The 16,907-nt window shown below is 39.8% G+C and overlaps 1 protein-coding gene across 4 annotated transcripts in view; it reads right to left on the bottom strand.

Moving 5' to 3' along the window:
* The window catches only part of CUL2 (cullin 2), a 41,802-nt gene extending 33,095 nt beyond the window's left edge, over positions 1 to 8,707 (bottom strand). The window contains exons 1-2 of one of the 4 annotated variants that reach the window (XM_038122943.1): positions 8,202 to 8,707; positions 4,864 to 5,002 (exon numbers count right to left, since the gene is read on the bottom strand). In XM_038122943.1, coding sequence (XP_037978871.1) covers positions 4,864 to 4,982 — 119 coding nt within the window. In that variant the 5' untranslated portion in view covers positions 4,983 to 5,002; positions 8,202 to 8,707. Of the gene's footprint in view, positions 1 to 4,863; positions 5,003 to 7,662; positions 8,044 to 8,201 lie in introns of those variants that run through there. The other 3 variants (XM_038122962.1, XM_038122953.1, XM_038122936.1) reach the window with 3 other exon arrangements.
* Positions 8,708 to 16,907: the final 8,200 nt, after the last annotated feature.

The following is a 16,907-nucleotide window of genomic DNA, read 5'->3' as shown; positions in this document are numbered from 1 at the left end:
AAAAAAGCACACGCCTGTGTGAAAGGAGGTAGAAGACAGACAGTTGAAGTGTCACCTGCTTAATTTACAGAACAGTGTCAAGCTCTCATCACACAGCTTGTCCAAATGCACATTTCATTTTTTATATAGAATTACTACTCAAAACAAAGAAGACTCTGATGCAGGAGAACTAATCAGGAAAAAACCCTTTATCTGGCAACTGGAATCTCAGGGACCCCAACCAGAATCTAAACTTGAGTACATTATTTCACTCATCTTTGCTAGAATTCTCCTCAGAACAGCAAAAAGTGTTAAATGGAAACACTGTGAAACATAATGGGCAACATCCACTGCTTTGTAACAGTAGCTACCATTGCACTACACCAGCCTGCAAAGTAATGAGCAATAAAATATCAAAACAAACCTAAATAGTGAAGAATACAATCTCTTTAATAGAATATTTCAAAGAATAATTGGTTTTTACATTTTCCCCTCCCCAACAAATTTTCTCAGTCTAAGGATGGCGAGAAGTCAAATGCATTCTCAATATAATTCAAGCCACAACCCTCTTCATACTGCAAAGATATTTTTGAGAAATTAAACTCAGAATTAGAAATCTTCATAACTTGCTCACAAGAAAAGGGGATATGACTTTTTTCTCTTTTGATCCACAACTACAGTACCTGAATCGCCACAACCTACAGATCTCTACAACAAGAACAACTTACACATTTAGAGGAAAGAGGCAATCTTCACCACAGCAGCACAAGAATATAGCAATAGCAGTTTATTTGATGAAAGCAGCAAACAAGTATCTCTGATTTTATCTTGTGAACAAGTTTCTCAGTTTTAAGAATCCTAATTAAGAATGAAAATGGTACCTCTACTCCTTCATGAAAATGCACATCTTCCAAACATGCCTTTCCTTATTCTAGAGAACAAATTTTCTTACAAATGAAGAATGCTGAATCTAGTACTCTTCCTTGTAGTTTGCCACTGTGTTTAATATCAGAGATACACAAACTAAGAGCTTAATCACAGAAGCACTTGAGCAGGCACCTCACCCTCCTGTATCAACCGAATAATATATCTGACTGTAGCAAAACTGTTCTTTCTTGCCCAATTTTTACTTGTTTCTTTACCCATTTTATCTTTGAGTCCAGAATCCAAAATTGAGGGTCATATTCAGTGTTGTGACTCTTGTAACAAAAAAAAAAATAAATCTCTGAGGTTAAAATAGTCACTAATCATCACTGGTATTTTATTCCATAAACTTAAAGCACATTTTTCCTGTGCTGCTGTCCCATGGAACAACAGGAAGAAGCCTTTACTGTTCAATAATTTATCTTTAATGGTGAAAGCCATCTGTTCTTCCAGTTCAGCATGCAGTTTTGCAGGGTGAGAAAGGCCAGAGGAAGCTGCAGCTGAACTGCAGCCTAGGGGCCTTCACCCTGCATTGAGAACAAGAACATCAAAACACTTCTGTGAACCTTAAGTGCTTTGGTAGCTGCTATTTGAGGGGCATTACCCAGCAATGGGAAACTGAAGCACTTCCAGACTAAGAAAGAACAACAACAAAATTACTATCAACAAGAAAATTATATATATATATATATATATATATATATATATATATATCCAAGGCTATGAAAACTCACAAATATCGCTCTCAAGGTTAAAAAAGCACCTAGTTAAGACTTCTCTAGGGAACCAGTGTAGAACTTCGGGAAAATTTCTATTCATCAATATTCTGTAACATAACCAAAATTTGTAGAGAATTTCAGGACTCAGTCAGAAAGAATCATGACCTTATGAATTTTATTTACTCGTCCTTCTTGGCCAGATGTTTTTAAAGATGTTTAAGTTTCAGGTTCATCATCGGGTCCTTACAAAACAGCTCATTAAAGAAAAGAGAACAAATCTGGAGAAAAAATGGTGAAAAAAAGCAGGTGGCCATGCTGCAAATTTTAAAAATAATTCTGTTTGATGTACAGCTGTCCCCAGGTACTGTTGATCTTATTTTAACTTATTGGGTAGAAATCCCCAGACAACAACAAGAAGAGCTTGATGTTCTACCTGTTCAAAAAAGTTCTAGTTAAAAGGCAGTTGCCAAAATAGAGAGGAACTACCTACCACTCTGTAACCAAGCCTTAACTTAAAAAGCACTGCTATGCCTACTGAACAGTCTTGAAAGCGATACAATGTATTCACCATAACACCTCAAACAGAGACATAACTGTCACTCATTTACCAGACAATGAAACAAGTTCATACACATTTCTTTCTGCAGAGAATCTTAAAAGGAAATCTGAAGGTCAAAGGTGGATCAGGATGACTCACATTTTAAATAAAGTGACATATGGTCTTTCAGGTGATCTTTTCCAGAAGATTTTAACTCTTACACCATTGTGGTTCCCAGCTCATTGCCATCCTAGCATTTCAAGTATGAGGTAAAATGTTTATTTAAAGATAAGCCATGTTTAACAATAAAATTACCATAAATTACAAAGGGAACACTATATTCAAGACAAACAAGTTCTGGGGAACTAGTGGGGCAAAAAATAGTTTAGAAGTGGAATATGTGCAGTACAAGCCTGTCATCCCTAAAATACTGTCAGCCTCCATACTCCACTGGATCTCAGCTGCCCGGAACAGCACAAGGGAAAGCTAACACTTCTTAGAATACACTGATGCAGATTGAAACAGTGATTGCTTGCTGTATCTTATCCTTTGTTTCCACATCACTGTGTTGACTATACAGTACAAAGATCAGCTGACACTATAATCAATGAAATAACCTGCACGGGTTTTATTGAAATAATTTGCCATCTTTCTATTGTGCTGATTAAGCAATTACAAAAAGAGTTAATAGGACATTTCCTTTAGAATTGCTGTAGATGTTCAGAAACACTACTCAAATTAAATTGAATTTAAGAGAGAATAAAAAGTTAACAAGGAACAAGATGACGTATTTTATAATGCCAATTAAAAAAAAATATCCTTAAAGTCTCCTTTATGCACAAAACCTGGAAAAAGCTTTTATTCCAGCTGTATAGAACTACCTCCACCAAGCTGTTGAGCACTCATTGAGCAGCTTGTGCTAAAACACAAAGTTTGGTTATAGGAAGCAGAAATACTAAACAACCAACATTCAAGCTGGAAGTTACACAAACTCCTCGGGCCATTCAGCCCCAGACAATAAGCCAAAAGGCTCATTCCTGTGCCAAATCAGGCACTAATAGTGCCACTTTTCAAGGAATGTAATTAAGAGATGATACTAAGTAAGGTCTTAAGAATTACATGCCAAATGATTATTCCAAGACTGCTTCCTGAGTCTGCTATTCATAAGCAATCCTTTTCTGATGTTCAATCAACTGGACTAAATCCCAAAAGAGGATCAACAGCAAACTCGTGTGCAAGGTCTCCACATGGGAAGTTGTAAGCAAAACAGTGTGATGAGGAATCAATACAACATCTCAGGCAACAATTCTTATTTTATATTCAAATCTATTTTAGATACCTTTGTTTAAATGTTTAAAGTTTTAAGCTGCAGAATTTAACCACTTAATCAAGACTGAACTATATAATCCTCAAAAACTGATTAGAAAGAATGACTGCAGAACAACTTCTCAGCATGTAAGTACCCACCTAATTAGTTCAATTTTTTTTTTTAATTCTGGAGTCACTTGAACTTGACTTCAGTACAAGGTGGCAGGTCATGCTCCCAGAAATTAATTACAAAATGTTTAAATGAAAGAGCTCTTTAATATTATTACACCACAAAACATCTCCACAAGAACTAGGAGCTATGTACATATACACATGCACACATTCAAAGCACAGGCACATGGAAAAGCAATTCTGAGAAACAGTTAACGTGTTCAGAATGAGATGAGACTTTAGAGCCAAGCCCCCGCCCACAGAATAAGCTTATCTTGTAAAAACTTATGTATAAGGATCTTCTCAGGTGCTTCTTTTTACACCCACGAGAATTAACAAATCAATAAATAAGTCTAAACTATTCTTCCCCCCGCAATTAAACCAAACTGTGACCAATCCCTGCAGAACAGGTGCAAAGCCTCCTAAAATTCTCCAGTTATTCACCATGATGTAATGGCTAATGAATACATAGACACAGGGCACAGTATAACAGGTTAGAAACGTTATAATTCTTTTAAAAGAATTTCACTGAAACTTAAATCTTGTAAAATATTACAGGTCCATTTTACATGTAAAACACAAACCTTTCCACTACAACAATGTATATACAGCTGTGACTTAAAACAGCAAGACCATAACAATGCAGAAAAGCTATATTTAAGGATAACTACTCTAACTGTCGCAAGTAATAAGGCAGTAACAGTGAGGGAAAGGAAGAAGGCTTTCTAATAAATCCTTGCTGTGGAAATGTCTAGTATGATAGTTACCAGTACAGTCAGAAATGCAAAGAAGAGGGAGAAATCTTTACACAGAACAACCTCATCATCCCCCACATCCCAAATTTAAAGATGTTCAGTCTCTGTCATGCATATTTCCCCAGCTACACACAAACACTTAAACATACAAGAAAACCTCTTTGTCGGAATAGGGGACACTCAATACCTGTAAGAATACCTTATGCCAGCTTTAGCATAAGCTAAGTATCAGAGCTACCAAAAGTGACTAAAACTGAGACCAGTTTACTTTTTATCAGCATGGTGATCTTCACATACACTACTTCCCAAATATGCAGAATTTCCCATCCCTTTCAACTAATTCACAGTCCTAGTAACAGGTGCAGCCTAACAACAAGCTGCTCAAGATCACTGTTACATAACACAGGTTTACTCTGTGCTAAACACATCACACAAACACATTACGTCAGATTTTTCACTTAAAGGATACGAGAAGCGATCGTTCCACGTTGCTCTTTCAACATAATCCAACATCACAACAGCTTTAATCGTTGTTAGAAGTTTGTTCCATGTTTCATCAAAGTCAACTACTCGTGGTTTCAAGGACATTGTGGGGCTTTAGTGTTAATCTGTAGAAGAATTAAACATGTCAGACAACATTGCACAATCATTTAAAAAAATATACGCTTCCTCTGAATTTTTCAATTTAAACTTTGTACGCTGTTGCACCACTATGATAGAGTGACACAAAGAACACACACCCCCTCCAAAATGAAGCTCACAATCCCTCATTTTTAATGGTTTGGAACGGAACATTAATGTTCCATAGGCATGAGTAGCCTATAACATAACACCGATTAATCTAAGAGCATCATGCTTTGTGAAGTTCATTATCTCACCAAACTATTCATTTACGAGTGTCACATGAAGAAAACAACTTTCCTGTAAATTTTGATTTGTTCACTTTTATTCGAAGACTGTTTCAACTGTTATCTAAGCAAATCTGGGGTAAGAACAAACCAAACTATTACCAGAGTATCTGAAATTCCTACTGTTAGTTTGCAGCCTATGCTCACCTCAGGCTTTCACGAGACATTTGTGGTGTTGCATTTGAAAAGCCGCAAAACCCGAAAGCTTTGATTGGGATGTGAAAAAGAAAACACAGGGCAATATGCAGAGCTTGTGCAGCTTATTGCACTGTGCAATAGGACAAACAGTGACATTTTTCAAGTAAGACATGGCTTGAAGATACAGAAACTGTGCTAGTAATATCCTATCAAAAACAGCAGAAGAGATTTATTGAAAAAAAAAAACAAAAACAAAAAACCCACTCAACATTAAATTATCTAAATAAAACTGGGGGAAAAGTAAGGTGATTTTAAAAAGAGACAACTGCGAAGGCCTCATTTCCACTAGAAAGGACCTGATGTGTGACATTCCATGCACAAAGCAAGTCTAGTTCCTGCTCAGAAACACGACCTTGTAAGACTACAATAAAAAGTGGAAAGAATACTTCTATTTCCATTTCAAACAGATGGACAAGTGACTCTTGTCTTTCCAAAATTTCAAGGTCAGAAGGGAAAGTAGAAAGCTAGTGACAGACTTTGAGCACAAGCTCTGTATGGAACAGAATCAAACGTCGTGCTAAAAAGCTATTTAGCAAGCAGCTTACTACCTTCACCACTACCGGCTCTCACAGGATATATCACTTCTCAGTCTAAGAAAAAAAGCAATAAAATCAGATGCAACTCCTAGGAGGCATGCACACAACACACCCCTCTAACTAACCAAGCTACTCAACTGCTGTAAATGTTGTGATATTTGTAACATGGTTATTAATTCAATCCATATACGTCGGCAGGAGGTTACACAGAAAAATCAGTGAGAAGCGACAAAACAAAGGTCCATCAAAGAAAGTAAGCTGAAAACACACTGATGTGTGTTTCACAGAAATGTGAACCTTAGCAGAGGCAGACAACAGCTCACTTCCAGGATGAGAGAGGGGGAAGTGGTAATCTTCAAAAAGCCCTAATACCCCTCTTATGGAAAACATGAGAGCGTTTCCAGCTGGCCCCAAGAAAAAATAATCATGGTCCACAAAAGACATTGAGAATCATAATAAGTGCTTGGGGTGATGAAGCTGTACTTGTGCTATATTAGAAGTCACTGTCTTGGAAACACACGTGGTACATCCAAGGTAAAAGATGTCCTTTCTTCAAAGACAAGCAAAACCGAGGGGAAGAAGGAAGGGAGAAGAAAAAGTCCTCCCCATAACACATCTCAATGTCATTAATCAGTAACACCGAGTTCAGGATGATTAAAACCTAGTACTGTGTAATATGTGTAAAGCATCCACATGGTCATCCAAGTATTCTGGAGTTAAATAGTTTAAGATAACTATTATTTGGCATTCTCTTACAACTTTAATGGAAATATGAATTTAAATGTGTTACAGAGACATTTTAACAAGTATGGTGTAACTTTTACTGTAAGACACTGGGTTTTTTGGGGGATGCTGCGCTCCAGTGTCAGCAATGCACAAGCCAAACAACTTCGATTATTAAATGTCTTGTATTGATCATGGTAAGAACTATAGCAGGGTAGAATATCTACCCTAGGGTTGAGACTATTCAGGGTGTGGGAAGCCATACCTCTTTGATAAGCCCTAAGGTAAACAAATGTTATTGAAATATATTTACTTGGCCAGATAATGAAAGGATGCCGCTTCCATCGCCTTATTCTTTAAAACACACCACTGTCATACTGCACATATTTGTTCACACAAACAAACATAGCATTCTGTCCAGCATCAAAGAACGCCCCAAATTTCCAAGCTATTTAACCACCTCGATAAGCAGCATTACAAGCCCGTGGCGGGTGCGCAGCCACAGGCAGGAGCGCTCGCGGCAAACAGGTGACCAGGGCTGCCCGCCCCCGCCCGGTGCCCCGCTCCCCACCTTCCCCTCCACCAAAACAAAAGCGAAACTGGCTGAGGGCGCAGCCAGCGGGTAATGAGCGGCCCCGCCGGAGAGGCCGCACCCCGCCCTCGCCGCGGGGCAAGGGCAGGACCCGGGGCAGGACGCGGCGGGCGGGCGCTGCCGCGCAGACAGCGCCGGGGGATGGGGGCCCGGGCCGGGGGCCAGCGGCGGGTCCGGAGCCGGACGGGGAGCAGGGCCCGATCGCCCCCGCGCACAGCCGGCGGGGTCGGGACCGCCACCTCCCCGCGAGCGCGGCGCTCCCTCCCCTCAGCGCTGCGGGCGGGCCGAGCCGGGCCGGGCAGGGGCGTTACCTGGCGGCCCGGGGCCCGAGTCAGCGACCCCCGCCCGGCCTCCCTCGCTCCTGCCCTCGGCCGCGGTCGCTGCCCCGTTCCGTCCTCACAGCGCTGCCATTACCCAAAGCCGCTCGCGCCCCGCCCCTCCGCCGGCGCCGCCACTGCCGGGGTCGGGGCGCGGCCCCGCGGTCCCGCTCGGTACTGTTGCCGCCGCGCCGCCGCCTCACCCGCGGCGCCGCCGCCCCCGGGTTCTCCCGGCTGGGCTCTCCCCGCCGGCCGCAGGATGAGCTGGGGCTGACGGGTCCCGGCGCTCCGTCACTTTCCGATCGCGCCCTCCCCCGCCGGAGCAGCGGGCTTTGGTACAGCCCGCACTGTACGGCGAGCGCGGGCGGCCGCACTTCCCAGCGGCGGGGCGGTCGCCGCGCACGCGTCACTCCGCCTCCATGGCGGGACCCTTCTCGTCCCGCGCCTTCCCGACATGGAGTCGCGGGGCACGGGGGCTGGAACGGGCCTCTCCCGCGGGCGCGGCCTTCCCGGGATCCGTGTGAGGAACTCGCCTTTATCTCAGAAGATGGAAGTGTCCCAGTCGCGCCGCCGGCCCCCAGCAGGGAGTTTCCCCAGCTTCCAGCACCTCGCTCCGGTGCGGGACGCCCCGGGCAGCGCCCCGGGCCCGGCTGCCTCGGCGGAGCGCCCGCCGTCCCCGCGGGGGCCTCGGCGGAAAGGGGCCCCGCAGAGTTGTTGGGTGGAAGTAACAAAGTAGAGTCCCTGTGGAGACCAAGTAGCCGGGCGCGCTCACGTGTCCCGGGCGCACGTGCGCGCTGTGGAGCCCGCGGGCACCGCATCGCCCTGCGGCCACCGGCCGGGCCCGGGGCGCGGAGCAGAGGAGCTCTGATTTGAAAAACAAACAGTAAAAAGGGGTTCATTTAGAGCACATAGTGGAGCTCTCCGTAGGAGACAACAGTCTTCTGGGAAACAGATATTTATTTCTGAAAATTCTCTATTGTTCAAACGACTCAAAACTCACGTCAAAATAATTGCTTTCCCTGTTTTCAAATCAAGCCCTTGCCCATTTAATTTCCAGTGCTTACAGCTTTATCATTAAGCCTTAATGCTTTCCTTTGTGTTCTCTTTAAAAATTATTTTTATTAGCTCCTTCTAGACATTTTAAACACCATTTCAACTTCCTGTTTTCGCCCTAAACCCCTTTATTTTTCTATTCTGCTAGTTTAAAGTTCTTCTGTTTGCTGGGGGGGAGGTAGGTTCTAACTTTAAGCTTTTGGGTGCTTGTTATTTTCTGCAAGTGTTGGATTGTATCTGGGGCACTTTCTCCATTTTAAGGACTGAAGGTTCTTTTTTAGTGGTAGCATTAGCCACAAGCTTGTGAGTTAAACTCTTAGAAGTTCAAATACATGCTGGCACAATTTAATTGTGTTATTTAACCATGCTGTGTGAATGTATTAATTATACAAGTTCAGATATCACAAGCTAGACGGCTGTTAATGAAAAACATCCCTATTTCTACACTACCCAAACATTACACAGTACATATTTTCTAAATTTCTGTTATATGAAGAAGTTTAGTCCTGAGTTAACTGTTATGAACTGGAAACATAGATACAGGAAAGGAGGTATTTTCCAAAACGAATAATTTGGCTTGTTCAGCATGGAAGAATCATGTAGCAATTTTCTGAAATTCTGAATGTTCACAATAAGCACAGACTTTAATTAGGTACAAATCTGCAACTATTCTGCACACTCTGTTCTACAAGGCTGCAGTTGAGGAAGCACAATTAGGGAGTCACAATTCAGAGGAAGAACATGAACATTTGTTACTGCTTTTATGTAAGGTATTTAAAAGCTGTTCTTGGATTTAAATGTATCTAGGAAATAACAATTCAAATGTATTTAGGAAATAACAATTCCAGAGAATTACCACCTGAAGACACGGAATGGGGTATTGCAGGAGTCAGACGTGCCCAAAACAGCCAGCAATGAATGTTGCCATTTGGCAAAATGTGACCAATTAATGGTGTCCTCAGCTACTTCAGTCATGTCTTGATGCATTTCTGGATGACGGCAGATGTGCAGACTACTTTAAATCCTGTTTGACCATGGCTTAGTGTTGTCTTTCAGCAGTTGTAGATAGAGAAGACACAGATAGGGGACACATGGAAATTCTGGAAGTTTTTGCAGGATAGTCCTATGGAGAAGTCAACTTCTTCCCAGTAAATTCTTGCCAGCTCTTTATATATTGTTGATTACAGTAGTGAGTGACATAGGTTATTTTCTACTACATGCATATGCCACCTAAAAACTTTGCCACCCCATATACAAATTTATGTTCCTTTGATTACATCTGCTATCAAGTCTGCTCACTGTCCTAACCAGTACTGCAGTACCTCCTGAGTTCCCCACTTGTTTATCTGCACTTGTTTTCTCTTATCTGATACTTCTGTGTCTCTGTCTGCTTGCATTAACTTGTTTTCTTTTCTCTTACCTAATTAATTCTTTTGGAAGGAGCTGTCTATTTTGTTTATGTTGATGCTACATCTAACACTGTATTATTCTGGTACAGAACTAGGAATCCCACAGCCCTCTGGTAATACAAACACTGCATTAAATGTGCCACTATACCACCTACCGTTTGATTTAAAAGCTGGTTTAAAAGCTGCTGTCTGAACTGAGTATCCACATTCCCCACCACCACCACGTCATTTGCAAACACCTTTCTTGTTACTATCTGCTCTTCTTGTCTTTAAAATCCTATTTTTAGAGTAACATATTTATTAGCCTTTTTGATGTAGAAAATGAGACTATTGACTGGATTATTTATGTTATATTCATGTTACATTCAAATTTTACTAGATGAGTTAGTCTGCATTATTGATGCAGATAATAATACAAATTTTAAAAATAATATTTTGATTCTGAAAAGAAGAAAAATGAAAGCAAGAATGGACCTTTATTTCATTATAGCTATTTTTAATCTAGACTTTTATTGTGGGTATTTGTCTGTCATGTGGTAACATGCAAAATATATGTATAAACTGAACAAATATTTTGTGATTACAAAAATACGCAGTAATTAAGCATTATTCTTGTATATTTTTAAAAGTTTATGAAGAATTTAAGATGTATGATTATTTAATCTGCTTTAACTCCTTTAATTTTCATTAAGAAGTAGATGCTCTCTGCACTCCTGGCCACAAGATGGCAGCGTGGAATAGATGAAAAATAGCAGTTCAAGAGTTTCAACTTGCTCAACCTACAACAAAACTAACAAAGCCCACACCTTTTTGTCCATGAAATAGGAAAATTAACAGAAGTTGAACTCTCCCAAACAAAATTTATTAGTTAGCCATCAAGTGTTTAGTTCCCAGATTTATTCTATCCTTCCCCAGGATTGCTTGGAAAAAAATTTGCAAATGTAATTTTTTCCATCTATTATTAAAAAGGAGCACCAATTTATTTTCATGTCATTGTAGCTAAGAAGTTAAATTATCTGTCTGAGCAAATCTAGTTAGTTTCTCTTTCCTTTTTTTTTCCCCCAAAAATTGCTAAAAAATATTCTACAACATTATTGACAAGCAAAATTGTGTATTTAGAACTTGTTTTTAGAGATCAATGAGCTGCCAAGACTTCATGATGCAGTTACTGAGTCTAAATGATTCTATTTACAGGAATTTTCAGATATTAAACAGCTTTATATATGAGGTATCAAAAGACTAAAATATTTTGGAGCTTTTGTGTGTTTCAGTTACAAGGTTGTAAAATCTTTCTGTTCAGTGAGTGCATCAGATGCCAACAGCTCAGGTACTTGCTATGGGCTGGGTGAACCAGATATAACAATTTACCAACAAACAAGCAACCTGGCATGTAAGAGGTTTCAGTGTTCCTATTTATCATACTGTTTATCTAAGCATTTGGGGAAAGAATGCAAAAAGCTTCTAAAGAAGCTATCAGGTAGCTTTATTTTTGGAATCTTTAAAAATGAAGGAGTCCTGGCTGAGACATCATCTGACTGGGTTTGAGTCAGTTACTGGGATTTTGATTTCCGCTTTAATTTGAATATGAAACTACCCCTGAAATTTACTCTAGTAAATAAGCTGGTTTGTAGTTTTCATGCTTTAGCTTAAATGCACAAAATCCCAAAGCTAGTACGAGTTAGGGAAGCAAGATGACACAGTTAAGGACATGGAACTGTTCAAACATCATCACTTACCCCTCATGGTGGAAATGAGAGAGAAAGAGAGGGAGAGAGCCATGAGAGGGTGCTGCACGAAAGGGAAGGGAAGCTGCAGTTCCAAGGAAGTTCTGTTACATCTACCAGGTCATGAGCCAGGAATATATTTGCTTATAGTACCAGCAGTGAACCAAACAATCTTATTCTAAATGTCTCTCCTTCCCACTTGATTCAGAAATTATGCAATTGTCTTCAGAAAGTGCTTCAAGTCCTTTTTTAGCAGTGCCTTTTTATAAAAGGCTCATAGATCATGTGCACCGCTGTACAATCATTTTTAAAATCATAGTGAAATAATCCTTTCATGGAGATGCGGCAACACAGTGCAAGGACATTGCTCAATACCTCGAGTCCTGGGTCCAGTTCTGGGCCTGCCACTTCAAGAAAGATATTGAGGTGCTAGAGCATGCCTGGAGAAGGGGAATGAAGCCGGTGAAGTGTACAGAAAATAAGTAATATGAGGATGCAGCTGGGGCAGCTGGGGTGTTTAGCCTTGAGGAGTTCCAGGGGAGATCTTATTTCTCTCTACAACTCCTTGAAAGGAGATTGTAGCCAGGTGGGAGTCAACCTCTTTTCCCAGGCAATCAGACAGGAGGAGAGGAAGTGGCCTCAAGCTGTGACTGGAGATGTTCAGGCTGGACATCTGGAAGAATCTCTTTACTGAAAGCGTTGTCAGTCATTGGAAGGCGCTGCCCAGGGAGGTGGTGCAGTCACCATCCTGGGAGGTGTTCAAGAAACAACTGGATGTGGCACTCAGTGCTATGGTTTATTTGACAAGATGGTCCTCAGCCACAGGTTGGACTCCATCACCTTGGAGGTCCTTGCCAACCTCAATGATTTTATAATCCTATGATTTTGTGAGCAGATAGTGTGAGAGGAAGGCAGCTGCTGCTTTTTGTTTGGTAGGCACAATGTTTTGGAGAAAACAGTCATGTAAATCTTGAGTGGTTCTACCAGCATACTAAAAATGGTACCATACAGCTCTATGGCATCTGTGTGCAGTACGTATAAATACACACACATATGGAAGAAAAACACCTGAACTTGGTGACTGCAGAACCTCTAGTGATGATGATTCTTAGGCAACATAACTTAATGTTGAGACTAGGTTGAATTTGCAGAGCCGCTGTTTCCATGAAAAAAAAAAAGGGGAAAATAGCAAATAGTATCTGTCTCTACTGAAATATGATAAATGGGACATGTCTAGTGTCCGTTTCTAACATGTCATTTTCCAAATTAAACTAGGCATCATTCCATTTCCTTGGGTCTTCTTAAGAAATTATTTTAGAAAAGTATATATATTTGTCTCTCAAATGATCCAGTAAAACGCATATTTCATACTTGATGGAGATGGAAACCTCCTGTAATGTGCAAAAGTACTAGACAAATAGAATGACAAAAAACAGCTCATAAATAAACCAGCTGGCAAAATAGCATCATCAAAGAGATAAATTAGTTGAGCTAGCATTTGATGAAAGATATATCCTTTTCAGAAAAATATGTTTCTTTAGCCATTTTTCTGTATCACTGGTAGATTAAGAACTAACAATTCTTGACATGAAAGAAATACAGAAACTCTCTCACATAAAGACATTGCAAATAGCCTGACAATCTTCTGTTATACAGAATACTCTTCTATTTAGTTATTTTTCACTTGTACCTCTTCCCTTTATAGCTCCCAGGCACCTTTACCTTGCTCCATTTATTCAGCAGCTTTTGCTTTTTATTTTATATTCTTCATTCTTGCTCTTCACTGTAATTTACAACCATTTACCACCAACAAAACAATCTGCTCCCCCATCAAAAACAACCTACAGTTGCTAAAAAATCTAGTCTACAGCCATTGTGTTAACTAAATGCAAATTCTTTTTATACATAATTTTTCATTGAATAGTTTTAATAAATATGAACTCTTTGTACGTGTTTGGCTTTTACTGCATTATCTGAAAGTTTGATGTCATTCACCTTTGTGTGAGGTAGTTCCTCAATGTCCTACTAGTGCTGGCCATATTCCTGCACTGCCTTACTGTGCCTTACAGGATACATCTTTTTCAAGGCACGAGTGTGTGCCATTTCTTTGGGATATCCATATTCCTGTGGCACAGTGTATTCACATTCGACTACAAACTGTTTTCTGTGTGTTTCTTTTAACACAGCCTATTCAGAAAACATTTAATAGTAAAGTTTTATGCATTTAAATTTTAAATACAACTCAAGCAGTTATTTGGAAATTTAATATTCATGCTATAAATACAAAATAATGCTTTATACAATTCTGGTTCTTTTCACCTGAAAAGTCAAAGATCTCTACAAACAGCATTAAATTGTAAATGGTTATGAATACTGTAAAGTACATGTTATGTTATGAGGAAGGTGTTATATAAGTAAAGTTCATTGTTCAGCACTGTACATTTCAGTGGAAATGAAAATTTCATGGAGTAGATCTAAGTTAGCATTCTTTTCTCTGCTGCAACAGAAATAATATTATATATATGTCTTGAAGTCACCAGTCAATTCTTTCAACATTTCAGATGCCTTACATTGTTTCCTACTCAGAAGGTTATTTTCTCACCATAGTAATTTCTCTCATGAAACAAATGTGCAACAAGTGAGTATGCAGCAGTTTATACAAAATCAAGTGATTTGTCAGACTATAGGTTTCTCCATTGTTTTGTTTGTTCTGGCTCCAGCATGTGGGGAGACAACAGTGCTGGAGACCTGACCTGGGACAGGTAGATTAGGAAACAGACAGTCTGAATCCTGTCAATTCTCCTCATGACTTACAAACACCATACCAGGTATCTAACTACGCATTCACAAATCATTTTAGCAATTTGAGGTGTTGTTCAAGCAGTGATTAATAAAGTGATCACAGTTTAGCTGCTAGTGTACTCTGATTTGCTTTGCTATGTTTTGGTGCATCAGTAAGTACCTCCTTTCAAACTGCAGTACATACCAGACAGTAGCATATGACTTGGGATACCTGTTTTGTATTTATAAATTTCAATTTCTTATTACAAATACTAAAAAAGTTTTTTAAAAAAGCGCAAACAAAATGAAGACAAACCACATTAAAACGTTGCATTTCATCTTTGGAATGCAAAATATTGTAACATTACTGCAATTTATTATCCAAAATCAAATCATTACAAACCCAAGAAAATGAAAGTAATAATAATTTTTAAAATGGACCTAGAATAGTACTTGATACCCCCTTCACCAATAATAACGTCCAACCCTTCCAAATAAAGAAAGCCTACTGTTTACATGACCCAAGGCAAAGTAGAGCTAGCTGAGGTACTGCAAAGCCTCACAGCTGTTAGGCCAGGCTTCTCACTAAGCCAGACCTGGGACTCCTCAAGGCTATTCCTTCCTGTGCTTCTGGCATATGCAACCCACAAAAGTCAAGGTGGTGCCTTAGTACAGCACTAATTTAGGCAGTATTGATTTTCAGAGGTTCCAGTGATGGGCAGTAGCAAATAATAAGAATAAAAGGATCATCAATTTGTTCTTGTACTACTCAATTTTATTTCCAACTTGACACAGTTTAGAGAAGGAGAAATCACAAAATATTTATAATTCTACAGATGTGTAACTATTGAAAAAAACCTCTATACATTAAAAAAAATATTTAGAAAGCTTTTACCTTCTACAATATTCTTCAATGTTTGCCTTCCTAAGGGTGTGCCATTTCTGTTTCTATTTGTGAGCCAATGGAAATTCATATTTTTCTGGCATTGCTAGGAATTTAGAAAAGAATAGGTAAAATAAATTATTAGTCTTATATTTTATACTCATAAAATGTACTTCTTGCCTAATCTGTTCTCTGTTTCAGACTGATCAGGATTCTGTTGCAGCGTGCAGATATTGGCTACTTCTGACTTTCATCACATTCACAAAATAAATTGTGAAAACAGTGGCTGGCTGTTGACTGCACTTTCCTGTGACCACGCTGCAAGTTCTGCACTTGTCCCTCTATTTCCTTGCAGGCAATGAAAGAGTAGAGGGTTATTGAATCAGCTGAAATTGGAGTGCTCCATGAGGAGACCTGTGGTGAAATTATTAATCAGTAAGTATCAGCATTATTTTTCTGTCAGTTTTACCTGTATTGTCTTCAGATGTCTGGATTCTAATTAAAGACAAATTGACAACTAAGCTAGGTAGCATATCCATTTTGCTGTCATTGTTTATGCCAAGACAATCCATGAACTTTTTTACAAGAAAACTAAACTGGTGTTTCACAAGACTAGAACTGAAATGCACAAAATTCTTTCAATACCTTTAAAAAAATCTATTTAAAAGATAGCTGTGAGATCCATATGTAGAATCAGTTGTCTGAAATTTACACAGATAGCAGTCCTACTGATGTAATGTGCATTGGTGAAACATTTATCTTCTCTGCAAAGAGCACCATGTTTCTTTTTGGTGCCAAATGAAGTTGCTCCAACTCCCTGTTCATCTATTACCCTCCCTGGTTAAGGTCATACTTCTCTCTCTGTGAAGGTGCAGTAGATCAGACTTGAGAATTGATCCAGGTTAAAAGAAACTTAATGGCTCTGCCCACCGAAGTTAAAAAAAAACAACAAAAAAACCAACAAAAAACAATGGACATTTTGAGATAGAGAGAAAAGATGACTCACGTAGTCATTCTGACAGCAGCAAAGAGCCTGGATTTCAAGTTTATGTTCTTCCATAAATGATGAAAATCATAACAAATCCTGACTTGTGTGGCCTTCTTATGGATTGCTTTTGGTCTCAGCATTTGAAATTAAATGGGTTCACATCAGGTGTCGATCCCAATTTAAAGAGAACTGTTTTCAGTCAAAGTGAGCACTTTTGAGGCACAGGTTGGTCTGGCCTCAGGTAACAAACATGGTATCCTAGCCCTGCTGCAGTAAGAACACAACAAAAGTCCCCAAAAGTCCCTTCTTCTTCCAGCCCACCAACTTCAGAGAGCTGCATCAGCAGCCAAATCTGGTTAGTCATCTTTGTATCACCAAGGTCTAAGGCCCTCTGGCAGGTC

The sequence above is a fragment of the Motacilla alba genome, chromosome 2 (genome assembly GCF_015832195.1).
Source record: "Motacilla alba alba isolate MOTALB_02 chromosome 2, Motacilla_alba_V1.0_pri, whole genome shotgun sequence".
NCBI classification, from domain to species: domain Eukaryota; kingdom Metazoa; phylum Chordata; class Aves; order Passeriformes; family Motacillidae; genus Motacilla; species Motacilla alba.
This window is presented reverse-complemented; position numbering and strand designations above follow the sequence as displayed.